The sequence below is a fragment of the Tinamus guttatus genome, unplaced genomic scaffold, assembly GCF_059628265.1.
Source record: "Tinamus guttatus ecotype Peru unplaced genomic scaffold, ASM5962826v1 Tinamus_guttatus_pri_ptg000215l, whole genome shotgun sequence".
Classification (NCBI taxonomy): Eukaryota; Metazoa; Chordata; class Aves; order Tinamiformes; family Tinamidae; genus Tinamus; species Tinamus guttatus.
The window spans coordinates 355,823-371,408 of NW_028288749.1; the positions used below are offsets into that span (position 1 = coordinate 355,823).

Here is a 15,586-nt window from a genome sequence, read left to right on the forward strand (position 1 = left end):
ACTGTCTACATTTAACTGTGACGTGCTTCCAAATGCTATTCAGTTTTCATACCAATAGGATTTTTAGCTCTTCTGTAGCCTAGTGAGTGTTGGCTTAACTTTACAAGAATATTTTTGATATCGATATATTTTTGGTATTGATATATTTTTGATAAGTCATGAAGTCCAGGATCAGTCAGAAGTATCTATAATAACATGAAATCAAGTTTCATAGTCCTATCTTCTTAGTCCCCTCTCTCCCAAATCCACAGGGTTCCAGAAGAATGGCTGTTGTAATTATAGCAAATTTTATTAAGTATTGTTGTCTCAAAGCTAAGTATTTTTTCTTTTTCTCTCTTTTTTTTTTTTTGATTTATCTTCTTTTTTCTTGGTGTGTACCTGAGGTTCTGTAATCTCAAAATTCGGGAACTGAAGTAATGCAAGCATGAAAAAGGTATGTTCAATGAGGCTAAAGAGGAAGGAAAACAGGTTTTGCTGCTTGCAACTTGTGCAAGAGTGGTCACAGCTCGCCTGAGTTGGGTGAACTTTCTCTGCCTGTGACCAATGCTCCGTGCATCAGAGAAAAACAAAGAGTAAAAGTCCCTCAATTGTCCCTAATTTTGCAAAACTGTTTTAACAAGAGACTGTGCAAACGTGGGGTTTCTTACAGCCTTTAATCATTAACCGTTTGCTTCTTGAGTCATTGCTTGTGGCTCCTTGGGGAATAAGTTGTGTCCTGGAGGCCACGTTTGAGATCTCGGTTGCCAGCCACAGCCAGCGTTTGTTTGTTTTGTCTTATTTTAAACTGTATTGTGTGTGTGTGTGTGTGTTAGTACTGATATAGCTAGCCCCTTAGTACAGCTAGTAGCAGATCACAGTAAAGCTTGAAATAGCCTCTTGCTTAGGGTGGAGAAAAGCGCAGGGTTGTTTTGTTTTGTTGCTGTTGAGCAATGTTTCTAGTTTCCATCCAGCTCTAGCGCTGCAGTTGGCAGGCTATGCATCTGTCCTTTTGCACCCTTGTGCTCTCCTCCTCTTCAGGCAGTGGTGCTGGAGTGAAGCAAGCCCAGTCCCAAGCAGCCCTTGGTGTCCCTGGCACATGGTGGCGGAGCAGAGTGGTGCCCCTGGCTTTGGGAAGACACTTGGATGCGCAGTAAGGAAAGGGGAAGCACAGGAAAGGCTGGAGTAACAGCGGGGTGAGACACACAGCACAGGCTTCACATCTGCATGGTGTGGGACAACAGGCTCTGTTTCCATGTGTTCTGCTCTGTGGGGCTACCTGCTGTCAAATACAAGATCAAGGACACGTTTATCGGTCCATTTGCTATTACAAAGGTGTTATTTTCTTTACGTTAGTCTACCGAGAAGAAATCTTCCTTAGGGTTAAGTTCACAGTGTCTGTCCCCTCATAAATACACGTGCCACGTGTTTATGTATGAACCATATATTTTTATTCCGTATTCCAAGGGCAGCTTGGCAGTAATTGTGGAATATTTCCCTATGAATTTTGCCAATATCATTTAAGAGGTTGAAAAACTATCAGCCTCATACGTTTTGTTGATGACTGCTTTTACTAGAAAGCCCTGACCCATTTCCTTGAGGCACGCCTAGCGCGTGCCCCGACTGCTCTGTCATGCTTTTATGTGACTGCAGTACAGAGCGAAGGAAGTGGAGGACAGTCGCTTCCTTTATTACCAATAGTGACCGGAGCTCATATTTTGGATAAATAATCCCAAACCGGAACATGCAAGATGAAGTGTTGAGTCAGGTTTGACACACGTTGGAAGTGCAAGATGCCAAAAGGCACATCGTGTGCAGCCCTTTCTCCAGCAGCAGTGCAGGGCGAGCAGGAGTGTGTGCTGGGTGGGCCTGCAACCTGCCAAAATGTCAGAAGCCCTGGGGAAAAAACTCCTTGTAACTTGCTTTGGAGACCAATTCACTGAATTAAAAAAGATATTTAAATGAATTTTTGTCTAATTTCCATTTAAATTTGTCTTCTCGCTGGCGTGTTTTATGTGCACAGAGGCCAGCTCTAGATGACGCTAGCTCTTTGCGTATTTTTGTTGAAAATCTTTGCTTCTCTGTGCGCTCGTTCCTCCCTGTGGCCCAGGCTGTGTCTGCAAGGTACGAGAGACGCTTGCAGCTCTCAAAACAGATCAGCAAAGTGGGTAGCTCTTCACGTGACGGAGGATGGAGTGTGCGTGGGGGGCTCTGTGTAGAGTAAGAAATAAACCTCACTGCTGTGTGGAAAGGCCTAAATTAGGAAATATCCTTAATCTCCAGGATGCCTGGCAAAATTGTGTAGGAGCAAATTGTTTTTTCTATTGTACAGTCACAAAATCCATCTGTAACCAAGTAGGTCTGCAATTTGATTTGATAAAAGTAATTGGTGACATTAATGCCAAATACCTGAGTCACTATTACGTTTTTTTTCCTGCGCCCTCCATTTTTATCATATCATCTCTCACATTAAAGACTGCACTAATGAGTCATGTTGATTTATTTTTGTTTATCTTTTAATTGTTCATCTTTTATTGTGAAAAGAATTGGCAGACTTGTTATAAACAGTCTCCCCTTACAGTTTTCCTTACCATGTTAAGAACTATTTTAGTCATGCTTATCCTAAGTTGCGCTTTACTTATATCTGGGGTTTCTTTCCTCAGAGAGGCTGTGCAGGAAGCTCATAGCCAGTGAGATGTCGCTGCTCTGGCGGTCCTTCCTCCTGGGCATACCCTAGAAAGCTGTAGCAGTGCTGTTGGATAAATGGAAATCTTTTCTTTTTTTTTTTTTTTCCTTATTAGTTTTCTTAGTTTCTCTGTTTTTTAAACTGTGTATGGCCTGAAAGACCAGGAGCAAGCCAAGCGCTGCGTGTTCACGTCCCCGTTATTCGGGCTGGGCTCCCTCGTGCTGTTGGCCGGAGGTGCGTGGAGAAGGGGCTGTTTTGCTTTTCACACCGCGCCAGGCTCTCTTGCTCCCTGGCCCTTGTTTCCCAGCTGAGGGAACGCCTGCCGCCCTTAACTCGCCCCTTGTGCTTGTGTGTGTCTGACAGAGCTGCAGGTTACGTGGTTGCGTGTTTGTCTGTCTGCGAGCGCCTTGCCTCGTCCCATGTGCAGGAGAGCTGGGGCCCAGGAATTCACTGCACCCCTGGAACTTAATTGCTGCACACGTTGTAATAAATGAGGCAGGGGCTTGTAGGAAGCGAGGGATCATCTCGTGACTAAGGCAGTTTGCTGATGGTCTTGGGGCTCTGGAGAGCCTTGCTCCTAGGATACTAGATAAGTAACTCGAGCCGGATTTGTCTTTGCGGGCCTAACGGCTTTCCTTAATTCCAGAGCAGCATCGTCAGTGTAGTTCAGTGCATCCTCTCCAAAGGAGCACAGAAACTGCTGGTAGGTGTGTGTAGCATCTAGACTTCCTCTGCATTGTGATGATGGATGTTTCCGTACTGGCTTTGCTTCTCGATCCACTTTGGAGACTGCAACATCTCCACAATCCCTGATGCGCCTGGGCTGGTTCTTCAAGCCTTTAGAACGTCCTATTAAGTAGGAGACAAGGTGAAATAAACTGCAGTGCAGCAAAACAATTACACGATATGCAGATAAACCTAGCATTGCTTCTGTCTTATCTGCCTGTTTACACCACTGCTCAACTGGGCTGGTAGGATTTAAATGTAAAAAGTCTTTGTAATTATTATGGGGCCATAAGTAATGGTATATTTGTGTGGCAGAGGTTTTGCTTCAAGTCTGGAAAGCTGCTTCCTTTCTCTAGCTAGGCTCCTGCCCCCAGACAGTGAACTGCCTTAAATGAAAACTGTGAACTGAAAGTATGGTAAAATCTTTCTTATGCAGATTTCCCTGGACTCTTAAAAAATAAACCCTTGCAGTTTCTAGCCTCAGGATATTGAGTCTGGCAGGTTCAAAGAAGAGACACAGCGTATTGAAATGATTGAAACTGCATGGAATTTTTATGGGCCCCACTGCACAGGATCTCTTGGGGTTTTTTGGAAGTGACTTAAATCACCCTCTTTCAAGGCTTATCCTGCCCTTTAAAAACTGGGAGGAAGGATTTCCGTGAGTCCTGGGCTCGTGTGGTGCTTTTCTCATTTCCCCTGAAGCTTCTGTTGGTGCCTGTGGTCTAACTGAATCGTAGATCAGATCCTGGCCTGCCATTTCTGCATTTTCAGACATTCGGAAAAGACTAATACTTCTATCGATATTTTACTTTGCTAGCTGAAAATAGTTTTGAAGTATAAGGCCCCTAACGGCCCCTTCTTAAGCAGAAATCTTCAAAAAGTCATGTGTGGGTATTATTATTAGTCAAGCTGCCACTGCTTTCTTGGTTGTGCTCAGATGCAACTTTGGCAATCTACTATTTGAGAAAAAGCTTTCCATGTGCAGATATTATTAGAAGCTGCACCGAATTGCCCTAACAGCCTGGCTACCCAGGGTTGCAGCTCTGGTGCAGGCTGCTGACTGTTCCGCTAGCGCTCCCTTCGACTGGGTTTGCATTTCCACCATTCAAGCCTCTTGCAGTGTGTGCAGGACACACGGTCGTACTGTGGCCTGTGCGGAGGGAGAGGAAGTTTGTTTCTTCTGTCGTGACCATGTGTGCACCTTAATGGAGAACCAAAGTCTGGAATCCAAGAATTCGTCACTACAATAAGAAGGACTATTAACTAATCAGTGATTTTGATTATACTAGTATAATAATGTATGGAATTGTATACATTTGAAAGTAAATAACCGACTACAACTGCTTTATTGTTTTACCCTAGAGCCAATAGAAGCACTTGGATAACTGGAATTCAGGATATTTTGTTCTTGCTCCTACACTAAGGTGAAGGAAATCAGCACAAGAAATTTCTTTGCTTCAGGCAAGTAAAAAGCTGTATCTCCATATATTGAATTAACTTATCTTTTAAAAAATAACTTCTGGGAACCTTTTTAAAACAGGGCGGTGAAGTTTTTTTTTTTTTTTCTTTTTATTAGGGACTGTGTTTTGAAAGGAACATAAGAATTTAATTACAGTTTCTGTTCATTACTTAGTGGTTAAAGGATCTACCATTCTAAATTCTGCTTTGGAGAACTGGGAAGCCTCATCAGTGTGGAGCTCAGTGACACAGCTGTCTTGAGCAGAACTAATTGAAACGAAGATGTCCTTCATAGACCCTTATCAACATATTGTGGTAAGCATGTTTGAATGTTCTATGTATACTGCCTTGGATAGCTTATTCTGTAAGAAGTTATCTGCAATAAGCAGAAAGCATCAGTGTTGTCATGAATTCCTTAGTATAAGTGGCTAGAGTGGCTATAAGTGGCTTGAGTGTGGCAAGAGGAAATTTCTGAAAAACTTACATAAGCAAAATTTGAAAGATATTAGGGTTATTTTTTCAAAAGCATATAATGAATTAATTAGTGTAACTGGCAGTGCATAATTGGCATATGGCAATTAGCTATGCAGAACGCAGGCTATTCCTAACTATTATTTCAGGAGAGTAAGGTTTTAAAGGAGTTGCTTGTTCAAGGCAATTTGTCAAAGTGCTTGTATTTGATTACTTTATTGCATATAAATTTCTCATATACTGATACTCACGCTGAACTGCCAATGAAAACTTTGACATAATAATGTTATTTTTGTGGACAATTGGTATAACTTTTACAGCACAATTTTCCTGCCTAACAAGTAACTCTTTTCCATTATCACCAGGATGAATAAAGGCAAATTTGCAATTTTGGTAGATTCTGAACAAATATATGTATCAGTAATGTGTGGGCTTTTTTTTTTTTTTTTTTTTTAAAGGAACTTGAAAATATTTGCCTGTAAACTCTGATACAGGTCAGTGAGATGAGCTATGCAGTGTATTACTGCCAAAGTCTCCTTGCTCCCTCCTTGCCATTTTCCCCCAGACATGTTCCTGCTACATTCTTTATACCAGCCCTACTGCTCACCTGACCTTGGAGAGGGCCAGTTCACTTCGTCCAACTGGCAGAAAGCTCGGCCAACTTTTTTTTTTTTAAAGCTAAAAATAAATAAATAAATAAAGGCAAAACTGAGTTTAGGCTGTAGTGTTCACTCCCATGTCTTTACTCAGCTGACTTGCCAAAGAACACACTGCAATTCCTGTGCAAGCTGGAATCTCGAAACAAGTTGGGTGTGTTTGTATCAACTATTTTTCATAACCAGCCTCTGTCCCAGCAGGAACGCAGTTCGTACTCACACACACCATCCTTTCGTTGTAATGGTGAACTTCTGCATTGCTAAAAATACTGTGTCCGCTTCCTTGAAACGATCTCTTATCAATTATGTGGTTTCCACCCCACGCAGTTACATCCTTTATATGACTCTGCAGCTAATATGTAAAACCCGTGTTTTACACCATAGTTTTGTGAAATCTAGAAAGACATATTTGAGTCAGTGGCTTTATTTGACAGAGTTTTGAAGCGATACACTGACTCGTTGCTTTCCTGGGTGGAATGCTTGTTTCCATACTAGAGTGGGCAAAAATGATGATTTTCTTTCATTTTTTAATACGGTATTGAAAAACTCAATTAAAAGAATTCTGCATTTGGCAAAACACTTTCTGCTAACTATTATGTATTTTACAATCACCTTATTTTTGTTCGCATTTTGTGAGAAAATTGGAAGTAAAAGAAGGTCTTGATCAAGTTACTGCAGTACAGGCAAAACTGACTGTTCAGAAAGTGTTTTTAGAGCCACCGATAAAGATTTAAAGAGAATTATTAGGTAATATGTCTTCAGTTACATTGATATTGGGGATAAACATTCAAGATTTAAAAAGTGTGTATGCAAGAGTGTCTGTCTTTAATAATAACAATAATAATATCCTGTCAGCAGAATGGACTTTATGAAAATCTGTTACTTAAAAAAAAAAAAAAAAAACAGGCAGATATTTTCACTTTTCCAATCCATTGCCAGCTCAAATACTTAATGTCAAGGAAGTAAAAATAATAAATACTTACTACGCAATCGATCTGTACCAGAACTTCCTGGTGTGTCTAAGTAGATCTTGTGATTGAGTTACATTTAATGGCTATGCATTCTGGACTATGAAAATTATACTTAACACATGCAAATATCTTGTGTTCTCGGTAGCCCAAAACATACATAGACAAAACCTGATCGTATGACAGCAAATTTCTGTTGAGAAGTGGGAAGATAGTGGTATTGATGTACACATGAATGAAATGATGCTTATGCCTTATGTAAAATAGAGGAAATAAGATAGGGAAATTTGCTAGGAGAAAAAAAACAGCCAAAGGCAGAAGAGGAAGGAGAGGGGCAGGAGGAGAAGTTAGAAGGGTTGGAGGTTTCTGGTGTGGGAGCAGGAGAGCCTGACTAGTGGCTCTCCTGAATATGCAGAAACCCTGTGTCAGGGTGTAGAAGGGATGCAGGCAACGATTATAGCAGGGACGACACCTGTAGAAGTCTGTATCGTGCTGAAAAAACATGTCCAGAGGTGCCACATTGAACACTCTTCATCCTTCTCTAACTCCGTGAAGAAAGAGGAAGCAAAGTGGAAGAAAATACTTAAACCCGGGTCATTTCTGAAGACAGGATTCAGGCTTTCAGATTACGAGCTTCTGAAGCTTTCAGTGTGGGTTAGGTTTTTAAAGGCATGTAGATGTTGCCCCATTCAGGGTTGCAACACTTCAGTGATTTATACACCAACTTCCAGTTTTCAGAAGTAATTAGGGAGTTGGCAATGTACAGATTTTTATCAAGATTTAAGGTGAACATAAGTCACTTCGGAAAATACAGCTTAGTCATCTAAATTAGGAAGGGCTGGATCCATAAAAGTATTTGGAGTCAGTACATTTCTTCAGGTATTTTCAGAGGATACCTGAATTACATGCAAGTTAATCTCGCTGAAAGCTGGCAAACAAATGTTTCTGGGAGTCTTGCTAGCTGCTAATGTGGGTACTTAAGCTTCTTGATATCCTTAGGAATTGGATCCTAAGTGAGAAATAGCCTTTTTTGTTGTTATTTGTTTTTTAACCTCCCTCTTAGGTTGCAAGTAGTCACTTCTTCATATGAACAAAGTTTATTTGGGTATAAGTGCCTCCAAGGTATTTTTTAGTTCCTGAGAACTAAATCCAGTGCTTCCTTGTCCCAGATGTGCAACTTAATTACTGCCCCATCCTCCTCTCGTTGCTAAATGCTCCGTGCTCCCTGATTTTTGTCTTTGTGAGGACAGGCTCTTTCCTAACAGCCAAGAAGACGGGGAGGGGTGGCATGTTTGTTCTCTGGGTTGTCCCTTTTAATTATGAGGTTGGATGTGAGAAGGCAACTCCCCCAGTCTGCTGCGAAGGACGTCTGGGGCCGGGCTGCGTGGTGACACGGGCACTTCGCAGCCTGCCCGGCGCGCCAAGGCCCTGTGATTCACAAAGTTAAGGGATGACTGGAAAAAAAAAATAAAAGGGCCACCACTATTTTGATTTTACAAGCTGAAAGCTGAGGTACAGGTGCATTAGAGTATATGATAGGCAAGCTGCCCTGGGAGGTATGTTTTCAATGCAGGGCCTCGGGTGGCCAGAGCCGGCCGCAGGGCCGTGTGCCGCGGGCTGCCCGTGGGGCTGAGCTCAAGCAGGAGGCTCTCCCGGAGCCCAGCCGCCCTCGCAGGAGCCGAGTCGGCTCCCTGGGGTCATGCCCGTGCCTAGGCGGTGTGGGCAGCCGGGCAGCCCGGGGAAGATGAGCGCTGGCGCTAAGGTAACAGCGGACGTGGGAGCGCCGTGGGGTGAGAGCCAGAGGCCTCTTCCTGGTTCCGGTTTTTAACGCTGAACAGTTTTCTCATTAGCTCTGTGCTGTGGCCCTGCCGAAGGTGTCTGTTGCTTGCCTTGTCACCTGCAGTGCTGATGCTCATAGTGGTGTTCAGTGGGACAGAAAAACTCATGGACTCTGCAGACAAAGTAAAAAAAAATATTTAAAAAGCAGTCACAGGTCTCCCCTTTGTTAGGCCCTTTTCTAGGCCCTGCCCCATTCCTGGCTTTTCATGGGTGGGAAGTACCGGGAAGTACAAAAGCTGCAGCTTGGGGGCATCTTCCCAGCTCACTTTTCAGCTTTGCCCCACTGTTGTGGGGCTGCCTATGCCGGTAATACTGATGTGTACCAAAAAAGGACCTGGGGACTCTCTATGTTACTAATGATGGTCCTTACATCTGCCAGGTGCTTGTATGTGCTCCAGAACATATCCTTAGACATAATTACACCCATTTTTTATTGGAGGAGGGGAATTATAAACACAAGCACATTGTAAAACAACCTGTTTTTGTGTGTGTTTTGTGTGTATGTATGTTCTTTTTTTTTTTTTTTTCCGTACCAAGTTGTCACTGACTGACTAAATGCCTTAAAGCAAGTTCCATAGAGAGGAGGAGTGTTGCTCATTGAGATTAGAAAAAAAATAAGAGCTCGTTATGAAGAACCTGCTAAGTAGGTGTGGCTGCAGGAAGATCAAGCAACCCTAATACAAGGTCTGACCTTGCAGTAAAGCTACGGGCTGCAGTTGTGCTTTAAGATGCTCTATCCAGTATGCATTTCGCTTACGTTTTGAATTGGGGGATCTTTCTTTTCCAGTTTTTGGACAAAAAGAAACCTTCTTTGACCTCTTTTTTTTGGTTGTGGAGCTTAATCACCTCTACCTCTCTGAATTCCAGGTGGAGCACCAGTATTCGCACGTATTCACTGTGACAGTAGAGAAAGCCACCAATGTCACGAAAGGGGCGATTGGCGATATGCGTGAGTATTTCTTTCTCTGGTTTCACATATTTCATCTCTGTTCGAGGAGGCTGTTTCCTGAGGCAGAGGGAGATGACACAATAAGCTTGTCATGCATTCACAGGTTGTGGGTTTCTTTCCTTGCTTGTTAAACCTAAGGCAATGCACTTATTTAATTGCTCACTCGCTTCAGCTCAGAAAGCAGATTTGCTGCTCCTTCTTTCCACTGGTCCAAAAAAGGTGAATGAGTTGGACGTACTTTGCCTACAAGCCAGCAGCACTTACGTTCCGTCTCCGACTTGGTTGGAAATGCTCTTTTGAGTTAGGTGAAGCTGGCAATTGCTGGATCTTCAAAAGGCTATGGTTTGGTGGGAACTGTCTATGAGCAAGAAACTCAACACTCTGCTGAGTCAGTGCTCGAAAAAGAAAGAAGAAGCAAAAAAGAAAAAAAAACCAAGGCAGATAAGAAGATAGATCTCATGGTGGAGCATTAATTATGTGAGACCCCACTGCTACTTCTCCTGTGAAACTTCAGAGTCTCCAGACTTTGCTGCAGAACAGGAAACCACTATTAAGAATGACCTGTGAAAACTTCTGTTTGCTCTTAGGAGGGAAAGAGGGAGCAAATAAAACAGCTTAAGCCAACTAATTAAAAAAAAAAAGCTGTTTTGATTAGGGCTGTGGTGGTGTTATCAGTCATCTCTCTGTTTCCCTGGCACTCTGTGCAGAGTGTTGCCTGATACTGCAGGTTGAGGCTAGGAGGATGAGCGTGGGGCCATGTTCCTCCCCTTCAGGGAGTGTGATATAAACATTGTTTATTTGCTGACACATTCCTGGAAGCTGCTTTCATGAAATGCAGCAGCTCCTTTAACATGTAGCTTTGCCACAGCAGGTTACTCTTTTTTGTTTAGTATCCAGTGCTATTAAATCTGCAGGTAGATGGGAGAGGCAGTGAGGTGGGGAAGAAAGGAGTGTGGAAAAGAAGGTAGGAGCACTGGGGGCTCCGCAATAGTGAAGGAGCTAAGAGGCAAAGTGGGAGTCTCGTCTGTCAGAATTGCTCCAGTTAGTGCATTTCACAAACTGCTATGTGAGCCAAAGTTACGCTTTAATTTGCTGGTGGTGGAGGTTGTTGTGAAGGGGATGTTTTGATTTATTTTTTGCTTCTGTTCTCCTTTCCCATGTCCTCAATGAATGCCTGAGATGCCAAGAATCTCCTTAGAAATTTTCAATTCATTTAAGTTTCCTTGTACATTCACTGCCTGGATTGTAAACTGGGACTCTCTCCTTTTTGGACAGGCCTTACAGGCTGAGATGGTGCTTTATACCCCTAGAGGATGTTAAATGCTGCTTTCTGAAGAGATTTTTGTCCCCTGGTTCAGGACACAGTTGGGCTCGCTATAAGCACCGCGTGTGTGCACAATGCCTTGCAGCTGCTTTACTTGTTTTACAGGTTTGCCCTTCTTTCCCATGACTGGTAACTTTTTAGAGTATATGTGATGGATTTGGCGAGATCTAAGTTCAGTCAGTCATGGAAATGCCTATATATGTGTTACCTGCTGCATGTTTGATGCTCCTGAGGTCCACCTCTGCTCAAGGAGCTATAAATGAGGTCTAGTGTGCAATCTTCTAACTCTGCTCGTGGCCGGGCATGGAGGTCCTGACATCTTGTCCCTAACAGAAAGCATGTCATGGTTGTCACACATTGCTGTCTCTTCAAGCCTTGGTCAGGGAACCATACTGTGTTTCAAGGTGTTTTTTTCTCCCCCTCCACACTTGAGTTTGTCATTAGTGAAGAGCAAAAATGCTTGTGTCACCCCTAAAATCAGGTGATAGCTACATGCCACCTTGTAACATCCACAGGCTGTGTTTTCTTGTGTGAACAGGTCATGCACAACACTGCTGATTCAGGAGATACTCGTACTTTCCTGGCGGATCTGGATGCCTGAAACAACAGGGAAAGTTGGAGCTAGAATAGCTTCCAGCCCTCTCTCTGTTTTGTTTGGCTGAGATTTCCCATTGTCTCTGTAAGCTCTGAAATCTTGCAGAGTGATCTGAGACCAGCAAACAAATGACCTATGCTGTTAAAAAGTTCTGAGAGTTTCTTCTCAAAGGCAGACTGCTGCCTTTTCAGAAGTTCATTCAAGTCCTCTGTTTCAGATGTTGGTTCATTTGCTATTGCCTTCATGGAGGAGCAGATCCTTTACTGATGTCCCTTGCTTTAAATTCATTGCCTCCCTTTCGAGGTGTCTTTCCCCCTCTAGATTTTGCTGTTCTAACAACATGCAGTCAGCACAGTTCTGTCTTTACAAAACGTGACAAACAAACACAGAATCCACATCTGCTGTGTGCTGAAAGAGGGAGCTTGCAAACTTCGGTTCTTTTTCAACTGAATCTATTCCAGATTTTTAAGGGGCTTAGTTGGAAATTGGACCAAACGAAACATTGAAAAATCCATTCTATGTTTTTAAGACCTACTCTTTTTTTCTTTAAGCATAGTGGTTTTTCAAAACAATATGTAGCTTCTACAGAGGAAACCAGTTGTATTATTCTGTTCTTAGGGATCCATAATCTTCCCTAATCATGTTTTATATTCATTTTCAGCTTTTATATGTTTGTCTACTTTCCGTGTTACAATCCTCTACAGGTTAATGCTGGGGCATTGTAGGGAAAAGATTCCTTTTTTAAATAATGGAAGAAGTTTAAAGCTTGGATAGCTCTTGGTACTGGATGTCCAGCGTGTATCCCAGTTTCTATCCATCCAATTGGAATTAAGAATCTCTTTCCACTGTGGTTATGCTGCTTAGATAAACAAGTTCAAGTATTGGGAGCAGTCCAGCCAACTGCTTAATCCTGCTTGCAGGACTTGCCAGCATGAAGACAGAAAGCAGCTGCTGATGGTTTTAGCCCATGTGGCTGCAGCAGCAATAATTTCCCTGGAGGCTAAAGAGCTGTTCCTGTGCCTTGGCAGTGTGGCCGACACGTTCCCTGCCTCTCCCCAGGCAGAGGAGGAGCCGGGGTGCTCGAGCACGTGCCCTGCCCTGCCTGCGGCACGAGACCAGCCACAACTGCCAGGCACAGCTCAGCAGCGTCCGGGCAGAGAGGAGGTGACTCCCGGGGCAGCGTCACGGGGCCCTTCTGTCTCCACGAGCTTCTGCCTTGGCTTCACTTCCAGACGTAGCTCTGCTTGTCCAGACTAGCTCAATAAAGCCACAGTAGTTCAGTGCAGTTCGGGCATAGATACCCAGAGCTTTAAGCGTGAGCTAGCTGAAAGGGGAGGAATTGGAGCTTGCCGGCTTGGAAGGCACTACTGACACAACAGCTTGGACTAACAGTCCATTCAGGACTCATCCAGACCGATAAATCTCCCATCCCCGTTTAGCTGCAGTATACATGATTTAACTCACTTGTGTTGCACAATGAAGCTAGCTAGAAAAATGTCATTTTTTCCAGGTGCAAAAATCTTTTTGTAGATTCTGTCTTTGAACACTTGGTGTCTCATTGTGGACCCATAATTCATATATTTCTGACTGATGCATGCACTCTGCAAGGGAGAAAAACATTTGTTGTTCCTCATCCTCCTCGGCACAAAAAGGAACAGGTTTGCAAGGCCTGCCACTAAAAACAGAGCTCTGCCCGAGTGTCCTGCAAAGGCTGCTCCGTTTGGGACAGCTCGAGGACGGGAAGCGGCTGCCTGTGCGCCCTGGATCGTGGCGTGCCGCTGTGACCCGGCTGCCTCGTGCGCTGCCTCTCCCTTCAGGCAGCCTGGGCCTGTGCTCAGCTACGGTCCTCCCCGTTAGGGCAGCTCCAGGTTTTTGAAACATGTTCCTGACAGTCTGAATTAAAAAGTCAAAGCAAGAGACTGTTCACACTAAGGTCTTGAGGCTGCACTTCAGCAATAGAATAAATCCAGCTGTAGGGCTCCTCATAGGGGATCAAAACCCTCAGAGCCTCATGATAGCGGATGCAGCGCCAGTGTAAACTTGTTCTGCGGATTCAGAGTTGTTTAGGACACGTTGGTAGATTAAATTTGTATTGATAGACTTGATGCCAGGCTAGAAATAATTTATACTCCATCAGCCAAAATAAATCTGGAATAAAATCCATATTGTGGGTTTTGTGTAACTTAGCAGGAATGTGGTGATATGGCTAGATTTGAGATGAAATTATCACTGTGCCGATCTGAGATTAGCACAGAGCACAGCCGCAGCTCAGCAGGGCAGCCAGGCCATCACGCCTTGCTCTCCTGCTGCTGTCTTTGCTGGGGGACTGAAGGATTGCAAAAGTTTAATGCTGAGAACTCTAAGAAGTCAGCACTTGAATTAAAAAACAAAAGACGCCTCAAACACTTGGGTTTTGACGTTACTAGAAAACCAGGTTTTTCTCTGACCTATTGCAAGCTAATGTTTTAGTAACTCTTCACTGCTGTTTCTCTGCATATGAAACAAATTTGGCAGATACTCTGGAAAAGGTATTGCTTTCCATCTTGAGACTCTTCCAAATTTGTCTTGAACCTGCTAAAGGGCTTAATCTGACTCTTTTTCTGGGGGCCTGGATCAGCATAACTCTTAAGAGCATCCCAGCTGCCAGTGAACCAGCTGGGCAGGACTGTTCAGCTCCTTCCTTTCTTCGCAAAAGTAATACTGGGGGTGCAAAGCTCTGTTGTGCACCAGCAACCTGGTGACTGCGTTGCTCACTTACAGCATCCCTTGTGGCAAAGCCCCTGTTGTGGTCACCTTCCACCCGTGAAGTCCAGCACCGCATCCTTCCCTCTGCAAAACCCCCTCTTGGAATGAGGGCTGAAAGCCACAGCTCTGCCCATGAATTCTGCTTTGTCAGTTCAGCTGCAGGTTGTCACAGCTGGCTTGAGCATAACGGAGTGATGATCTGTGCTCTTAGAAAGTGCACTTAGAAAGTGATGTGGGAAGGCAACAGAAAGGTGTCTGAGCTCATTTCTAGTTTCCTAACTCTCAGACTCTGCCATTTGTGTTGAAGGAAGGATGAGAGGTATTTGAGATTTGCTCGAGCTCTTGTGATACCAAGTTGGACTGTGATAACCAGAAGCAGGAAAACACTCTGTCTCCTTGGTGGGAAGTAGGCAGAGCTGTTCACTGGGGACTAATTCTTAATATTCAAGTGTTTATGAATGCTCATGTGAAAAATCTATTTTTTATGATATTAAATTATTTCATAGCAAAGTGGATTTTGGAACAATTCAGGAACTTTGTCTTTCTTTCTGGTTTTGATCATCAAATTGAATATATTGGAGTGTAAGGCAGAGATTGCTTTAACCTTGTTCTTTTAGATACAAATGGGTTTTCCATAGTTTCTACATGTCTATTACACTGCTGCAATAACTGAAAATAGAATGACTGAAGTACACATAGTTAATTATGTTAATACAAAGGCCTGATTACAGTTTATCCCACCAAACGGGTAACCTAAGATGAAAGTGCTTTTACTCACTGCAGGAAATTTTTCAGCTTTCTTTAACAGACAGATTGCTTTAAGCATTATTCATTTTGGATGTGAAGATGATTGATTCTAATTACTGTCCGTTGTGGGTTGAGCTTGGTGATTCATACTGTAATTCATCATGTAACTTAGTGATAGTTTTCTGTAGGAATTAGGTACCAAGAGATAAAACAAATGAGAAGACACATTGAATCCTTGCTTCCTACTTGCCAGCCCACATCTTTAAGGATAACAGCTTAGATGCTGACTCTGTTTTTTGGAGAGAGGAAGGAAAAAAAAAAAAAAAGGTACTCTGCAAATTAGCTAGCAAAAACACACAGCAATAAATATATCATGCAAAAGGATATCCTAAAACTATATTATCTGTATATGGCAACTGTAATGTTCTGAAATATGTTGGGTGAAT

The 15,586-nt window shown here is 43.2% G+C and overlaps 1 protein-coding gene across 1 annotated transcript in view; it reads left to right on the forward strand.

Moving 5' to 3' along the window:
* Nucleotides 1-4,951: 4,951 nt before the first annotated feature.
* The window catches only part of PLA2G4A (phospholipase A2 group IVA), a 48,624-nt gene continuing 37,989 nt past the window's right edge, over nucleotides 4,952-15,586 (forward strand). Inside the window, exons 1-2 of the mRNA XM_088524839.1 lie at nucleotides 4,952-5,161; nucleotides 9,648-9,729. Coding sequence (XP_088380965.1) covers nucleotides 5,129-5,161; nucleotides 9,648-9,729 — 115 coding nt within the window. The 5' untranslated portion in view covers nucleotides 4,952-5,128. The remainder of the gene's footprint in view (nucleotides 5,162-9,647; nucleotides 9,730-15,586) is intronic.